The 14921-nt window shown below is 49.9% G+C and overlaps 1 protein-coding gene across 1 annotated transcript; it reads right to left on the bottom strand.

The window, feature by feature from the left end:
• Positions 1-2033: 2033 nt before the first annotated feature.
• Positions 2034-14113, bottom strand: LOC134559424 (cytochrome P450 3A12-like). Its single transcript, XM_063414154.1, has 13 exons — positions 13956-14113; positions 13007-13100; positions 11871-11923; positions 10668-10767; positions 10161-10274; positions 9495-9583; positions 8795-8943; positions 8201-8328; positions 7814-7898; positions 7031-7191; positions 6647-6873; positions 5074-5236; positions 2034-3155 (listed from the first exon to the last, which is right to left on the bottom strand). Exons 1-13 carry the CDS (start codon positions 14024-14026, stop codon positions 3060-3062), a joined length of 1530 nt encoding a protein of 509 aa, XP_063270224.1. The 5' UTR covers positions 14027-14113; the 3' UTR covers positions 2034-3059.
• Between the last annotated feature and the right edge of the window lie 808 nt (positions 14114-14921).

Raw genomic sequence — 14921 nt, 5'->3', positions numbered from 1 at the left:
CTGTGTCTCCTCAGCAGCGGGTACAGGGCAGCACCAGCAGCACTAACACAGCCTCTGTGCAGGGCAGGGGCAGGAGAGCTCCAGGCTCCTGGTAAATTGTGGCAGGCATGGTTAGTCCAGCCAGGCCTGGCCCCGGGAGCAGGTTGGAGTGATGGCACTTGAGGGGGGATTGTCCTTCCAGAAGGAGCTGGTGCTGAGCTGAAGCCTGTTTGCCCTGGGAAGCACTGCTCTGCTATAGGAGGGGAAATGCAGAGCAGAGGAGTTGATGCTGAGGCTCTACAGCCATCCTGGATGTTTTTTTAGGGGGAGTGGAGGGCTTGCTTCAAGCTGACAGCAACTGGAATATATTAGGAGAGATCCTGAAGCACTTCTTGCTTTTGTGCCTCCAAAAGGAAACTAATCTGCTCATTCTGGCACTTTGCTGGGATCTGAATCAAAGCATGGCATAAGGTGGACACACATCAAATTTCACAATTGCCTAAGTGTAAATAATTTTTTAAAAATTATGGATGCAGGTAAACTGAGCCTCAGGGCTGTGGAAGAGCACAGCTCCACTTTCCCTGGATATGGGGGAGTGATGCTGGCTCGTTACTTCTGGAATCAGACCAGAAAGGGTTGACACCAAACATCTCCCAGACAGCTGCTCAGCCTGGAATGAACCCAAGAAACAGCATCCCAGGTACTGAACTTGCTGGAAAACTCAGCATCCAAGCATTTCCCCACCCAAACCACTCCCCAGAGCCCAATCTGTTGGCAAACCTCCCTCTAGGACGCTTGGGAACCCAGATAGATGTGTGCTTCCTGCCCTTAAGCACAAAATTCGTCAAAACAAAGATGAGATGTGACCGAATTCCGGAGTTTTGTCCCTTTGCAGAACCCTGCCAGGTGCCAGGGGATGAGGCAGCGCTGTGTCCACCTCTCTGCATTCCCAGCCCAGCTCTGCTTCCACACTCCCCTGGCACGGGGTGCAGCAGATGAAGATGCCTTAGAACACCCATGAAAGGGGCTGAAACCCTTTGACACCTCCAAGTGAACTGTATATTTCCAAAATGTTCAGCAGCTTTGTGAGAGGGATTATCCTGAAGGATGTTTTCCCGTGGTGTTGACATTTCTGTGTGAGTGATTAATTCCAACACGGGCACAGGGTGAGGAGGCAAAACCCTTTTCTCACTGCCACCGGGCAAGCTCTGGCCTTTGCCCCAGCAAGGCCATTAATTCATCCCTGTGACACTGCAGGGGACTTTGTCACCTCATCTCCTTTGTCACTTCTCAAGGCAGAGACCTGAGGATTTTCCATGCCCCTTTTTATGAACTACTGTGATGGTAGAGGCACTTTGCAGCTGTGTGTCCTCCAGGGGTCTGCCTGCCTGTACGTTTTGTCCATCTGCTGTCACAAACACCCTGCCTTGACTTTGGAAAAGAGGACAGCAACAGCTGAAAACAAAGATGGATTGTCACTTTTGGACATTGGTGGCAGGAGGGAGCTGCAGTGCTGCAGGTGACAAGGGCAGAAGGGAAAGCCGTGGCTGCTTGATCTGCTGGGAATTTTCTATCCCTCTCACCCAGCTCATTGATGACTCTTTAGAGAAGCAGCCTCACTCCTCCTCTGCACTTCCAGTCAAGGATGTCTTTCACTGGGGAATTTAATTTGCTGCAGAAAGATTATATCCCTTCTGAGGTTTTCTATTCAATTCCTAAAAGATATAGAAAGTATAAAAAGAATATGTATGTATATATATACATATGAGAAGAATATGTATGTATAATCTGTCTACCTCTATATAAAAGAAATGTAAAAAGTGCTATGGAGTGAATAAAGTTCCTCCTGCAATAGGAATCACTTCACATCCTCAATGACTCTGCTCAGCTCTTCCTTTTGGGCTGTTGTACCTCCAGGAGCAGCTCTCAGGATTTATGGTACCCACAAGGATTCATCCAGGATAAAAGGAGTTTTCATCACCTGGCCAAAGGCTTATGAGATGTACAGACAGAATCACTTGTGTATGGAGAAAGCACAGCAGCAGAGACTGGCATCAGCTGGGCACAGAAGAGGCAAATGAACGTTTTATTGCAGTTAGCATTCCGTCGGCAGTTTTTGGAGGAATAATATGAAATTCTAGACTCTACAAAAATGATAAAGTTTGCCAAGATTTTGAAGCACTCGATAGGCAAAGGCACCTTTCTTCCAGACAGGGTTGTCCAGGACATCTGAAGGCTCTCAGTGCTGCACCCTGCATAATTATTAATTTAGTGAAGTTGGTCTTAGAGTGGCCAAATATAAATCAGAATAAAAGGTGTCATTAGCAGTATGGATGGTGCCTGTGTTGACAATCCCTCCCATGGCAGGTGGCTGCATGCCCACGATAAAATAAGCAGTCAGGAAACACATGTGGGAGCTTCTCTCCCACTGCAAATCTCCAGTCCTTAGGGGCTTCTCTGTGGGCACCCCCAGTTAACTCGTAGGCACTTGGAATCACACAAAAGCCATCTAAAATCATACCCAAATCTAAATAAATCAGCATCAGAAAATCTGCTGCAAGCATTCAGTCCTGTAAGGACGTGACCATTTTAACACTTGTCAGGGTCATAGGACAAAGCTGAGGAAACAGTCCTGGACAACTCTGCATTCCCAGGAGAATAAAACCACAAGACACACAGAGTCACCCAGCAGGCAATGGGAACAGGAGCAGTGGCAGCATTACTTAACTATGTGCAATTTGCTCTCCCCATCTTGATTTAAATTACACTGCCAGAAGAGACTGACAATGTCTGGAATCAAATTGCTTAGAAAAGTGCCTCTTCAGAGAGAGAGAAAAAAAAAGCCCAAATAACTCGAGTGCAAATGGTCTTGCAAAATGCCCTATTGTGATTGGGGACAGCAGGACCTGGGGCTCGTGCTCATTAGGGTAATGCTCATGTAACTGTGCTGGGCCAAACCCCCATGAAATGGGGGGGCTGCCCCCCTGACATTCCTACAGCACACACATTAACCTGGTCTCCTCTCAAGAGCTGGAGGAGGCACCATTAAATGAGAGTCTCTTGCTCTGTTCCTGCTTCCTTCACTGCTTCAGGTCAGCCTGGGCTCTGGGGACCATCTTGAGGACAATGGGCTTCTTTGGCTGCATGAAACCTTTCGAGTCCAGCACCAGTGGGATCTTGAGCAGGAGGAAAAAACAACAGAACAGCCACGTCAGCGGGGAGAAAGGACAGACAGGACAACGGGAGCCCTGCAGCTCCCACACATCCCAGCTAGCACTCGTTTTCCATGCACTTCCCAGTTCACAGGTGTATTTACAGCAGGACCTCACTGTTGCTCATGCAAAGCAGCCACCAGCAGGTGTTTACCAGCCCTCAGCTCTTGGATAAACCGGTTGGAGAGCTCTGGCTTTCACGTGGCACGGCACAAAGAGCTCGGTGCACTGATCAACAGGCTGCACGTGGAGGGAAGAGCAGCCAAACCCCACCCAGGGTGCTGCAGCTAAATGGGGGCATGCAGTGCCATTTTCTTTAATGCACAAGTGTGTCTGTACTAAGGGCAGCTAGATCATAATGGGAGCTGGAGGAGCAATAAGCTCTCCAGGAAGAGCAAAACTAAAATCACTGCTCAGACCGAGTGGCAAAGCAAAAGCACCCCCAACAGGAGAGGTTTCCATGGGGTAGGCTGGGAATCTCATTAGAAACAACGTTTAAAGCTGGTGCTGGAGGGAGTCATCCTGCAGGGAAGGGAAGGGTTTTAAGCCTCCCCCACCAGTGGATGCTGTCACATCCCAGCTGCCTCTGTCCCCACCAGGACAAGGGTGTCACCCCCCAGCCCAACAGGCCACATTCACCCCCATACCCCAGTAAGTTTTGTTCCAGGAAATTTAAGCAATAAGGCTTGGAGCCCAATGTGCCATCACTGGAGCAGTGAGAGGAGGCTGCAGCTTCCACACACATGCTCCAAAGGGATGTTCCAGCATGAAATCTTCCCTCCCACTCTGATCTGATGTACATGACACCTTCTGTAGAGAAAAGGGCTGAAAGAGCCCCATAAACCTATGGGCACCAATAATACAATACATATTTAACTTGTCTCCTTTTAATTAAAGGCAGTTATAAAAAGAATCAATTTTATGGATTGCAGAGGACTAGAAAAATGTCATTAGACTTGGGGGAGGGTGGATAGGTCACTGCATTGTTAATGGACTATTACAGTCTTTCACCTCCAGGTTACTAGTTGAGCTGCAATCTGTATCTGCAGAGATTCCAGCTGAGCACCCGTGCCAAGTAATAATTTAATAAGGAGTTTTCTGTTTCTTGCAACAAACGTCCTTTGAGTGACTTGTTGCCCCCTCTGCTCTGATTTCCCAAGCTCTCCTCACCAACAGAATGTAATAATGGCCCAGCCTTTTGCAGCAGTGAGTGCAGGGAGCTGGGTCAGGCTGGAAACACCGTGGTGCTGCCTGCCTGAGGCTCAGGAGCTGCTGTGCTCTCAGCAGGGCTGCACTGACACATCATTTCCATCAGCTCCCGCATTTATTTCATGTCCAACACTCCCACCCTGCAAGGCCCATCCCATCAGTGCTGGATGCAGCATTCACTGGGATCCTGCACAGCCCCAAAGAGGGACAGGGTCACCAATCCAAACTTGACTCAGATTGTGCTTGCTTGAAAACTGCTACCCTTTAGAGACTTCCCTGGCCTATAAGAGATGAATTTTGGTGCCTTGAGATGTCCCACAGGGAAGAGCCATGTTTGTATTGCAAAACACAGCTGTGGCACAGGCTGGGGGACATTCTTTTCCTGCTCTCTGGAGCAGGGTCTTCCTAAGCTAGGTCAAACAGACCAACAGTGCACTGTGGGGGAGAGAGCACCCCACAATTTAGGTTCACAGCACTTCAGGGATTTCAGCCTAAAACATGCCACCAACATTAAATGTGCCTCTGTAGAAGCTTTTTAAAAAAACATAAATAACTTGTGATGAACCCCTTAAAATTAACTGAGAAGATTTAAACAGTTATTCCCATGTAACAGTAGGACCATCTCAGAGGGAGAAAGGGGCAGATACTGAGACAAATCCCCCCACAGCCTCACCGGTGTGTCTTTGCAGGGCCTGAATGAGAAGTTCTGCAACAGGACAACCACAGCCACCTTAACGACGAGGAGAGCAAACCTCATCCCTATGCAGTTCCTGGGGCCAGCCCCGAATGGCAGGAAGGTGTAGGGGTCAATACTCTCTTTGTTCTCTTTACTGAACCTGATTATAACCAAAAAAAATCAAGTTAGCAAAAGCCACTCTGTTCCAGGATGTGTCAGCTTCCAAATCTGAAGTGATGAGGGATCTGGGAAGGGAAAAGCTTTTTGTGCATATTAGAAGAATCCAGCTAAGTCCCTTATTTCTGTCTCAATAGATACTTTATGCCTCTGCTTTCATCCTGCTGCTCAGATTTGGTTGTGCAAATCCAGGTGCATTGGGTGTCCTGGGAATACCTGAAATACACTAATGGATTTCATAACTACTCTTTTCTCAGAACTCCCTCTCAGCTCCAAAACTGAACCCAGATTTCAAACCCTAAACCACACAGGTCTACAGCTCCACAGCTTCCCTGCAGATCAAAGGACCGAGCGAACACAAAGACGTTCTCCCCCTGCGTGACTAAAGGCAGGGCTGCTTTTGAGATATGCCAGCCCCATTCCTCTCCTCATCATGAAAAACAGGCAAGAACAATCAGCTTCACAGAGAAATTTGCCACTGAGCATTTTCAGTAATACTTCTCAGTGATCAGTTGGTTTTCATGTCGGAAAGCTTTTCATTCCCAGTGCATGAGGTACAAACCTCAGCCATGCTAAGTCAGGAGTGAAGTACCTCACTACTGAGACACCAGCACGTCCCTCTGATGAACTCCCAGCAAGGCAAGTGAGCCCTGAAAAGCTCCTGTCCAGCTACACGTACCCAGTTTGGCAACTGGAATAAGGATGTGGCTACTGGAGCAACTGGTATAAGCTGGCCCATTGCCAGAGCACCCGCATTTGGGTGTTTCCTTCTGAATTCAACACAAGGTGACCATAGGCTCCATACGTGCTTCTGCCTGGTAACACTGGTCACCACATCCCCACACCAGGATCAGTTTCCAGGGGTATTTCAGCTCCTGGTGCTAGGACAGATGTCTGGTCATGCTTCCTCTGGACCAAGCCTCAATGTCTGGTGGCCAGAAGATTCCCAGGTTCATGGTATCCTAGCTCTGCCTTGGGCTATTGCCTCAATTTGCAGGGTCTGACAGTTCTCCTAAGCAAAGATTGCTTCATAACTTGAGTTAAAAATTAAGTTTTATTTTCTACCCATCTTTGCCCTTCCACTGCTGATATGCAGGGCATTGTGCCAGTCACCCAATGGCTCTTGCTTTAATATCTGGCCATAAACCCCTCACTGTTACAGCTGCTGGGAGCCGCTCTCACTGTTGCTCCCTTCAATGCAGTTAATTAAATTCCATGCACAGTTTATGGATGTAGATCATAAAACTCCCCTCACGGTAATGCTGGGATTAGATGTCAGACAATGATAAATGCCTAATTTAAATGTTATAATCACGCATTCCCCACTTTTGCTGCCAGTCCCACTCCCAGGGCTGAGGTTGGGCACGCAGCTCTTCCCCCACGTGGCCCTCACCTCTCGGGCCTGAACTCGTCCGGCTCTGGCCAGTAGTGCGGGTCCCGGTGCAGCACGAAGGCTGGGATCAGCACCACCATTCCCTTGGGAATGGTCACCCCGTTGATCTCCACGGTGTGCTTGCAGACCCTCTCGAGGCGGCCCCCGGCGGGGTAGAGCCGGATGGACTCGTTCACCACCATGTCCAGGTACTCCATCTGAGTGACGGCGCTGTACGTGGGGGCGGCCTGGGGAGGAACGGGAGCGCTGAGAGCACAGCACTGCATCTGCCACCCCCACAGCCCCCCAGGGAAGGGGATCTCAGTGCCAGCACCTCTGCCACTCTGCTCCCAGAGTCTGCAAGGCAGGTGGGAATAAGCCCAGCATCTTCCCACCCTCCTTCACCTTGTTGGGCAGGTGTGCATCGACCTCGTCCTGGAGCCGCTGCTGCACGTCGGGGTGAGTGGCCAGGTTGTAGGCTATGTAGCTGAGGGTGGAGCTGGTGGTCTCATAACCAGCAAAGACAAAGATAAGAGCCTGGGCCAGAACCTCCTCATCACTTAATACTGAAAAAAGGCACAGAAGCACGTACAAGCTGTAAATTACAGTAATTAACCCTTGGGAATTCAGTAGCCCAGTCATCAGTCTAGGTAATGCTACTCCAGCTGGTAAACATCCAGCTTACCCTCTGCTACCACAGAGGGGTGCAGGATGCAGTGCAGTGTGTCCTACAAACAGCCTGTCCTGGCACCTCAAAAGTTTAAATGCATCCTGCCTTGAGTTAACAGATCAGGACTATGCCTTGGCTGAGCCTTTGTCTTCCTGCAGTTTGCCTAGGATAGGGAAGAGAGAGCTCACAGGTGAGCAAGGTACACACAGCATATGTGCTTTGTGTGCTTTTTGATATACAGCCAACATTGCTGGCCTTCAGAGACAACAAAGTAAGAAATGGGGATAAGGAGATACTCACTTTTTTATTCTTTGTTGCACAAACACCTCAGTAATTACCCCAGGAAATGAGATTATAATAAAAATATGGCTGACCTGTGATAAACATCATTATAGCCTCACTACTGAGACATTGAATCTTTCATGAGATTAACCACTACAATCCTCTCCCTACTTCCCTTTTAAATGGATAAGAAACTAATGCTTTCTGCTGAGAGGAGGACACATCTCAAGACATACTTTTGTCCAAGTCGGTCTCAGCAGATTTGGAGTTCTCAGGTGAGTTCTGTGATTCAATCATGAGCTGCAGGAAATCCACCCGGTCCTGGGGAGAAACAGAGGCAGAGAAGATGTGGGTGGGGAGGAGGCAAACCTTGTCCAGCACAAGCACCTTGTTTCCACTCACAGCTCATGGCTTCAGTACGTGATGAGGTCTGGACTACAGACCCTCCAGGAACACAGATACCTTTTCTACTTGGATGCCCAGGCAGGGCAAGGTTCTGGCCTTTGTTGGGTTTGGTGAGCTTGGGGAGCAGGTGACACACCACAGCTTCTGGAGATGCCACCAGGCTCCTCCTGCACTCAGGACTTTTCCTGAAGAGAAGAGGCCACCTAGGCTGGACTCACCGTGCCGCTGCCCTTCTCCCGTTCCTTCTTCATTTTTGTGAAAACATTCTTGAAGAAGTCCATGACGTCTGAGGGTAACAGAGTCACCTTCATCTTTTCCAGCACAGGGGTAACAAATGGGAACAACACTAAAAGGGAAGAAGAGACAACACACTTGAGCTCAAGGGGGTCCTTAGAAAATCAAAGCTGGCACAAAGCATAGCAAGGAGCAGTACATCTGAACCTTGACCCTTTTTGTTGCCTCCATCTCTTTTTACCTAAGTATGGCTGGAATGCAACAGTGCTTGAGAACCTCCTTCATATGTTACTTTATGACCACAATACCACACTAAGTGCAGCTCTCTGTGGCAGAGCAGCTCTCCACCATCTCTGCAAACAGGCTCTCTCCTCATAGGAGGCTGCCAAGATCCACAAATCCTGGCTGTGGTTTCCTTGGGGAAATATTTCTGCAGATGTGAGACTGTAAATCCAATCCTGCAAAGTGCTGAGCACCTCCCATATGGCAAAAAGGACTCAAAGCCACTAAGGGAGCTAGCACAAAATGCAGCACCTTTGACATCAATTCAAGGCTGTAGGAGATGAGGTTTGTCATACCTAAGAGTAAGAACAGAGGACTTAGGAAACTGAATTGGAGGAATTTCTTAATGTTGGTGACAAAGGGGTCATTGGGGTTGTTCATGGAGTCAACATTGACACTGAAAGAAGTGCTGGTCACCACATCCATGCTGTAAGCTCCAAAAATGCTAAGTAGAGAAGAAAAGAGAGTGAATGAGATGAACCCAATTGGGCCCATCTAGGAACAATCCCTTTGAGAGGGAATCTCTTAATGCACAGTCCTAACACAGTAGGTCTGTCCTGATCTGGCAGTAACCATCATATTATTTCTGAACTTTCCTCGTTGCATTAATTCCCCCAACTTTTCTCAGCTTCAAAAACCTAGGCTGTGGAACTGCACTCTAGGGTAGCAATGATTATATTCTCATCTGTAAAGCAGATTACAAAAATGACATCCAAAAAGATCGTATCTTGTACAGTTTCTAGACAAACTCTGGGAAATGCTTCCTGCCTCAAAATGCATCTCCAGTAAAATGAAATGGGGAAAAGGCACAGCTTTCCCATTTGAGCAGAGCAGAGCCCAGCAAGCCCACTGCTGAGGAACATGCCATGCCCATGACTGCTGTCATGTGGAGTTTGCTTCCACAGCTGACAAGGGATCCATGGTGCAGCATGTAAAGGCTCTCCAGCACAGCCCCATCCCCACACTCCTTCCTGTCAGCCCCGCATAGTTACTCACTCCTTCGCAGTCACAAACTCATCATTAGCCACTTTCTTCTCAATGTTTTCCACTAATTTTTCACCATAGTGATTAATGATATGGAACATCTGAAATGCAAACCAAAGCAGAAAGCACTGTTGACTCTTTCCCAGCCACCAAACAAGGCTGGGTCACACTGCCATCTGCCACTTGCCACATCTGGCTTGGGGACAAAGGGCAAGCAAGGGGAAGGTCTCATTTCCAGGCCTCAGACTTTGCTTTCTCTTATCTTAACAACCTGTCCAGAGAGCTCATCTAGAACTAGGACTGAGTAAGGGTCTCCTCCAAAAATCTACACACAACTCCCACTCCAGCTTAGATTCACTCCAGCTGGGAATGAACACGGCTCTGGGGCACATGGAAAACGGTGTGAGTGATGTGTTCAGCAGGATGAACATGCAGGCCATGGGGCCAACAGCCTCAGCCTGCAGTGCCTCATGTTTGATGCTGTTTGATCCCCCAGCCCCCTGCCCTGAGTCCCTCCCTGGGATGGCAGACACTGTACTGCTGAATGGTACCAACAATGCAGGTGCTCATGGATGTGATCCTGGCAAACAGGGAGACTTCCCCATTTGAGGGGAAGGTCTGCTCTCAGAAACAGCTCAGTTCTCCTCCAGCTATGGATGCAAAGTGCCTGTGCTTTACCTCCTTCAGCTTCCCACTGGTGAAGGTTGGAGACAGCACTGTACGAATCCTCTTCCACTGCTCATCCTCAGCCACGTTGAGGGCTGACCCCAGGATCCCGTTCAGACGAAAGTTCTGCACAGGGGAACAGGAGACAGGTGAAGGTTTACACATCCCTTCCATGTGACAGAAATGCAAGGAAAAACCTTCCATGGAGAGTTGACTCAGCCCCTGAAGTCATGTCAGCTCTACCTCAACCAGCAAACAACAGAAATGGAAACAACAGTCAAAGATTCATAAATGACATCAGCCCCTAGGGCACATCCAGGCTGATGGCCCAAATGTCCCAGAGTGGCCCCTACACCTCCCTAGCAGAGTTCTGATGTTGGTACCATCAATGAACTGGGGCACATCAGAGAGTAAGTACCTGCTGAAGGGCTCAGAGGAGAACAGAAACCAAGAAGCAGCTCCTTCTTTCTTGCTGCATGTGCTCTATACCAGACAGCAAAGCACGGGACTAGTACCTACCCGGCGATTAGTAAAAATGTTGTAGCATTCTTTCACCAGGATGTTTTTGATGAGGATGGGGTCCAAAACAGCCAGCACAGGCTGTCTGCCATCATAAAACCTAAGACAAGAGAAAACCAAGGTCAGTCCATCCTTCGTGGTGAGCTGGAGCAAAAGCAGCCTGCTCTGTCCATGGCCAGAGCCATGGCACAAAGGGTTTGGGCCCTCTGACAAAGCAGCTGGAAGGAGGAGGCTGAAACTTGATTATTCTGTAATAAAAGAGGAGAAAGGGAAAGAAAGTGACAAACACGGGCAGCATGAGCATTTCTAGCAATTGTCTGTGGTGCTGAAGAGTTGCCAAAGCTGTGTGGATTTAGATAAAAGGCAGCTTTTTTGCCACAGTGTTGATCCCCTGCACTTGGGCTGTCTGAGCTGTTTCCACTACTGATGGCTGCAAACAAGACATCCACACCAAACAATCCACCTGTGGAGAAAAGAGATTTCCTGCCTGGCCTACAAGGCACTGAGAGGTGAAAAACTCATCTGTCTCCTACATTTTCCAATCAATGGAGACAGAAAAACTTAAAAGTCGTGGTGTGGGCTAAAGGGCAGGGAGCCCTGGGCCACAGCTGAGGGAAGCTGCCATCTTCAAGGAGCTTGCAAACATTTAATCTTTCAAAAAAATGCACCAGGATTCATGAAGCCTCCCAGGATTTTTTTTGCAGAGCAATTTTGTTTTGGTTTGAGAGGTTCTCAGTAGACGCACGATAAGAGGCCCCTGCACAAAACAAGCACCGTGCAGGGAGCAGGGAGGCAGGTTGAAAGGTAACTTGTGCCCCAGCTCTGGGAGAAGCAGGGAGCAAGATGAAAAACACCGTGGCAGCCTGCAGCTTGCTTTCTGCTCCAGACACACAGAAAAGCAGCTTCAAAGGCAGGAGGCTCTGTCTGGCACCAAGCACTGGAGGTGATTTTCACAGCTTTTGCAAAGAAATGACCCCACAAACTGGCCATCAGCATCCCAGCCCCACACCACACTGAAATCCCAGCAGGAGAAAAGCCTTGGAGAGATGGGTGGAGACTCTCCCAGTGGTAAAGCTCCATTCTCTCAGGCTGTCACAGCTGGAATTACAGTGCTGAGGAACGTAACATCAGTGTAACTTTTTCCATTCTATTCTGGGGCCATGGAGCACCCCAAACTGGTAGCTTTGGTCTGCAGAAACTCACCCCCAAATTTTTCCATACTTTTCAAAGCATTTCTGATCAAAATTGTGGACTCCCTGGAAGAGAAGAAAGGAGAAATGAACGGTTTGCCACTGAAAAGTGATCAAAGCAGGCCACAGCTGGCAGCACAGTGCATCCCTCAGCCCCATTGTAAGTGGCAGAGGTTGAGGTTGGGAGGTGCATGGTCCTCTTAAGCATCACGCAGATGCTCAGGGGACATTTGCATCAGAGAGAAAAAAGAGAGCAGAGATTAAAAAAAGACAAGGCACTTTCAACTTCCACCAGTCAACCTGATCTAAAAACGTAATGAAGACAAGGTATGGCAGGGTACAAAGTTTTAGTGAGCAGAGTTAGGAGGCAGAACTGGACCCCAGGGTGTCCTTTCACCTTCAGTTCAACAAGTTAGAGCTGCTGCTGCCTTGTCCTCATATGATCTTCCTCTGCAGTTACTGGGCTGCAGTGAACATGAATTTCTGTTTTGATTCCATTAAGGTTTTAACTGATGTTACATGCAAGGATGAAACTTACGGGACACGTAACACTCACTACACCATTAGTAAGAAGCAACATGTATGATGTAAACCCAGCAAATACAAGTAAAACGCCTCTTTTATTGAAGCATTTGCAATCAGTTACCTGGGATCAGCTACTGCCTTGTTATTTGATGAGGTTTGGTAGCTTGATAATATTTGAGCTTTATTTAAAAATCTGTTTATCTGTCTTAGTCTCAAGCTGGCCCAAAAGTAAGTGGTTGGATGAAGCATTTTTGGGGCCAATTCAGCCTCTTCATGCTGATGATAAAAAGGGCAAAGAAACATGCAGCTCCCAAAAACCAGCAGTCTTAGGCATCTCTCCAACACTTCTTTTTTGTTTCCAACAGAACTTCAGCTGCTCGAGAGCAGGTAGAAACACAGGGAGAAACTAAAAATTTAAATTACAAAGCAGTTTAAAATACAGCACACCTCACTCAGGTCAGCCTGAACTTTTATGTTCTCCGTGTGTCCAAAGAGCTTCCTACCTAAAAGCATAATTTTCATCTGACTGAATCAAGGACAGAGGAAAAGAGTTGCCCAAAGAATGGGGAAAACAGCATCAGGCACAGGAAGGATCTAAGGCACTGCAGAACAGCTGGTACTCACATGCTGGTACTCCAGGAAAGTTCCCACAAAGGGCAGAGGCCGTGGGCCAGGAATGCCCAACTTCTTGAAGGTCCTGTAGGGCCATACCCCATAGCTGCCAAGCAAAAGAGGATGTGAGAAGCACTTAAGTGATGAAAAGAGAAGATACTTCTTCCTGAGCACAGGAACTGCTGAAATAACTGGTTTCTGTCACTCAGGGAAAGCTGAAGTTATGGACCAGCAGCAGCCCTGCTGAGGATTCTCTTTGCAATAAATGCAGGATCACTTGGGGTACGTTTTGATGGAAGACAATGGCTGAAAGGAGCTCCACCCAGCCTAAGCAAACCAGTGTACATGGGAACCTCAGGGCTTTACTCAGGGCCTCATTTAGTTGCCCAACTCAGCCAACTGTGGCTCAGGTGACTCAGGAGAGATCTCGGAGCGATTGAGTTCTGAAGCTGAGTCCTGCCCTTGTGTTTGTCTTTGCAAAGACCTCCTGAGATGCTCAGGTGGCCGTGCTACAGCGGCACGGCAGGGACATAAATTACCACAGCAAAATTAAGTTTTTGCCTGTATAGCTCACTACAGCTCCCCTGAGCCACATAAGCCGAAGTTTTGCCAACAGAACTCTTAATCGGGGGGGTTCTGCTGGCAGCAGCTCCGGCATCGCCCTGCGCTGCTCCCAGCTGGCACGGCCCAAGGACGCCACGGGCGCTGCTGTCTTTAAACACCCGGAAGTTACTCCTTCTAGGGAAAAGCTAAAAAAAACCACAAATCAAAGATTTCCTTTAATTTCCCGCCCAGCCCAGCTCGCTCCTTCCCGCTGGCAGCGGGGCCCCGCAGCCCCCGAGCAGCCCTGGCTGTGCCCCGAGGGCAGCGCGGGGGCCCCGGCTGCTTTCGGCGCTAATTCACCTCGCTGGCACCGGGCTCTTCTCCTGCCCGGGCCCCCAGGGGCCCGGCCTCTACTTACAGGGCCACGAGGCACAGGCAGGCGATGAGGAGCAGCCAGGTGACGGGGGAGAGGCTGGGCAGGAACTGCATGGTGCCCGCTGTCCGCCCGCTTCTGCCGCCGCCGCGCCCCGGCCCGTGCCCGTCGTGACGCGGGGAGGCGGCGCTTCCCCGCCCGCTCCGTGCCTGGGGCCGGGCCCCGGGAGCGTGGCCCGGGATCAGGGATTTGCGGGATCCCTTGCGGCTGGAAATTGCTCAAAGGGCGGTGTGCACAAGCGGAGCAAAGGGCGGCAGCGCCCCGAGCTCCTCGTGCGGCCTCTGGAGGGACAAGGAGCTGCTCCTGTGGCCCGAGCTCCGGGGGTGCGCCTTCCCTTGCGCCTCCTCTCCCTGCCCTGGATCTCCCGATTTAGGGAAGAGACAGACCTGCGCCAAACACCTGCCCAGGCTGACAGGGCCTCGCTGCTCTCAGGCGGATCCTCCGAAGGCTGCAGCCTTGTGGCAGCATAACTTGCAGCCGCGCCTGTGCCTGTGGAGCTTTGCCAGCCCCAGGGAGCCGCCGGGCAGGGCCGTGTGGGCAGGAGGTGCTGCGGGCCGGCCCGGCCCGGCATGGATCCCCACATCCCCTCTGATCCTCTCGGCACTCAGGTTGCACAAGATGATCGCCTTTGGCTTTAGGCAGCTCAGTTTCCCCCTCAGACACAGACACGGCTGCTTTCTGTCAGAGAAATGGAAGTGCATTAGGTGTATGGGGACACCGGGGAGCCTCTGGCCGGGTTAGTTCCAGCGTATGGAAACACCCCTGGTGGGTGTGGGGATGGTCAGGACGTGGTGTCCTTTGTCCCGATCACATTGGGAAGATCCACAGATCTCTTCCTCTCCCCAGTCCAGCGCTGTCCCCTGCTCTGTGTTCCCTGGGGACACCAGCAGACCCACATGGACCCAGCCAAGGACGCAGCGTGCACATCACACTCACCTGCATCAGACATTG

Source organism: Prinia subflava, chromosome 17, assembly GCF_021018805.1.
Source record: "Prinia subflava isolate CZ2003 ecotype Zambia chromosome 17, Cam_Psub_1.2, whole genome shotgun sequence".
Lineage (NCBI taxonomy): Eukaryota > Metazoa > Chordata > Aves > Passeriformes > Cisticolidae > Prinia > Prinia subflava.
The sequence above is the reverse complement of the archived record's forward strand: the minus strand, read 5'-3'. Positions and strand labels throughout refer to the sequence as shown.

Coding starts and splice junctions, on each gene's coding strand:
- LOC134559424 (XM_063414154.1), bottom strand. CDS start 14,026: ATGCAGTTCCTGCCCAGCCTCTCCCCCGTCACCTGGCTGCTCCTCATC. Junction 10,275..10,667: donor ACATTTTTACTAATCGCCGG/GTAGGTACTAGT, acceptor TCCCCTGTGCAG/AACTTTCGTCTGAACGGGAT. Junction 6,874..7,030: donor ATGCACACCTGCCCAACAAG/GTGAAGGAGGGT, acceptor GTTCCTCCCCAG/GCCGCCCCCACGTACAGCGC.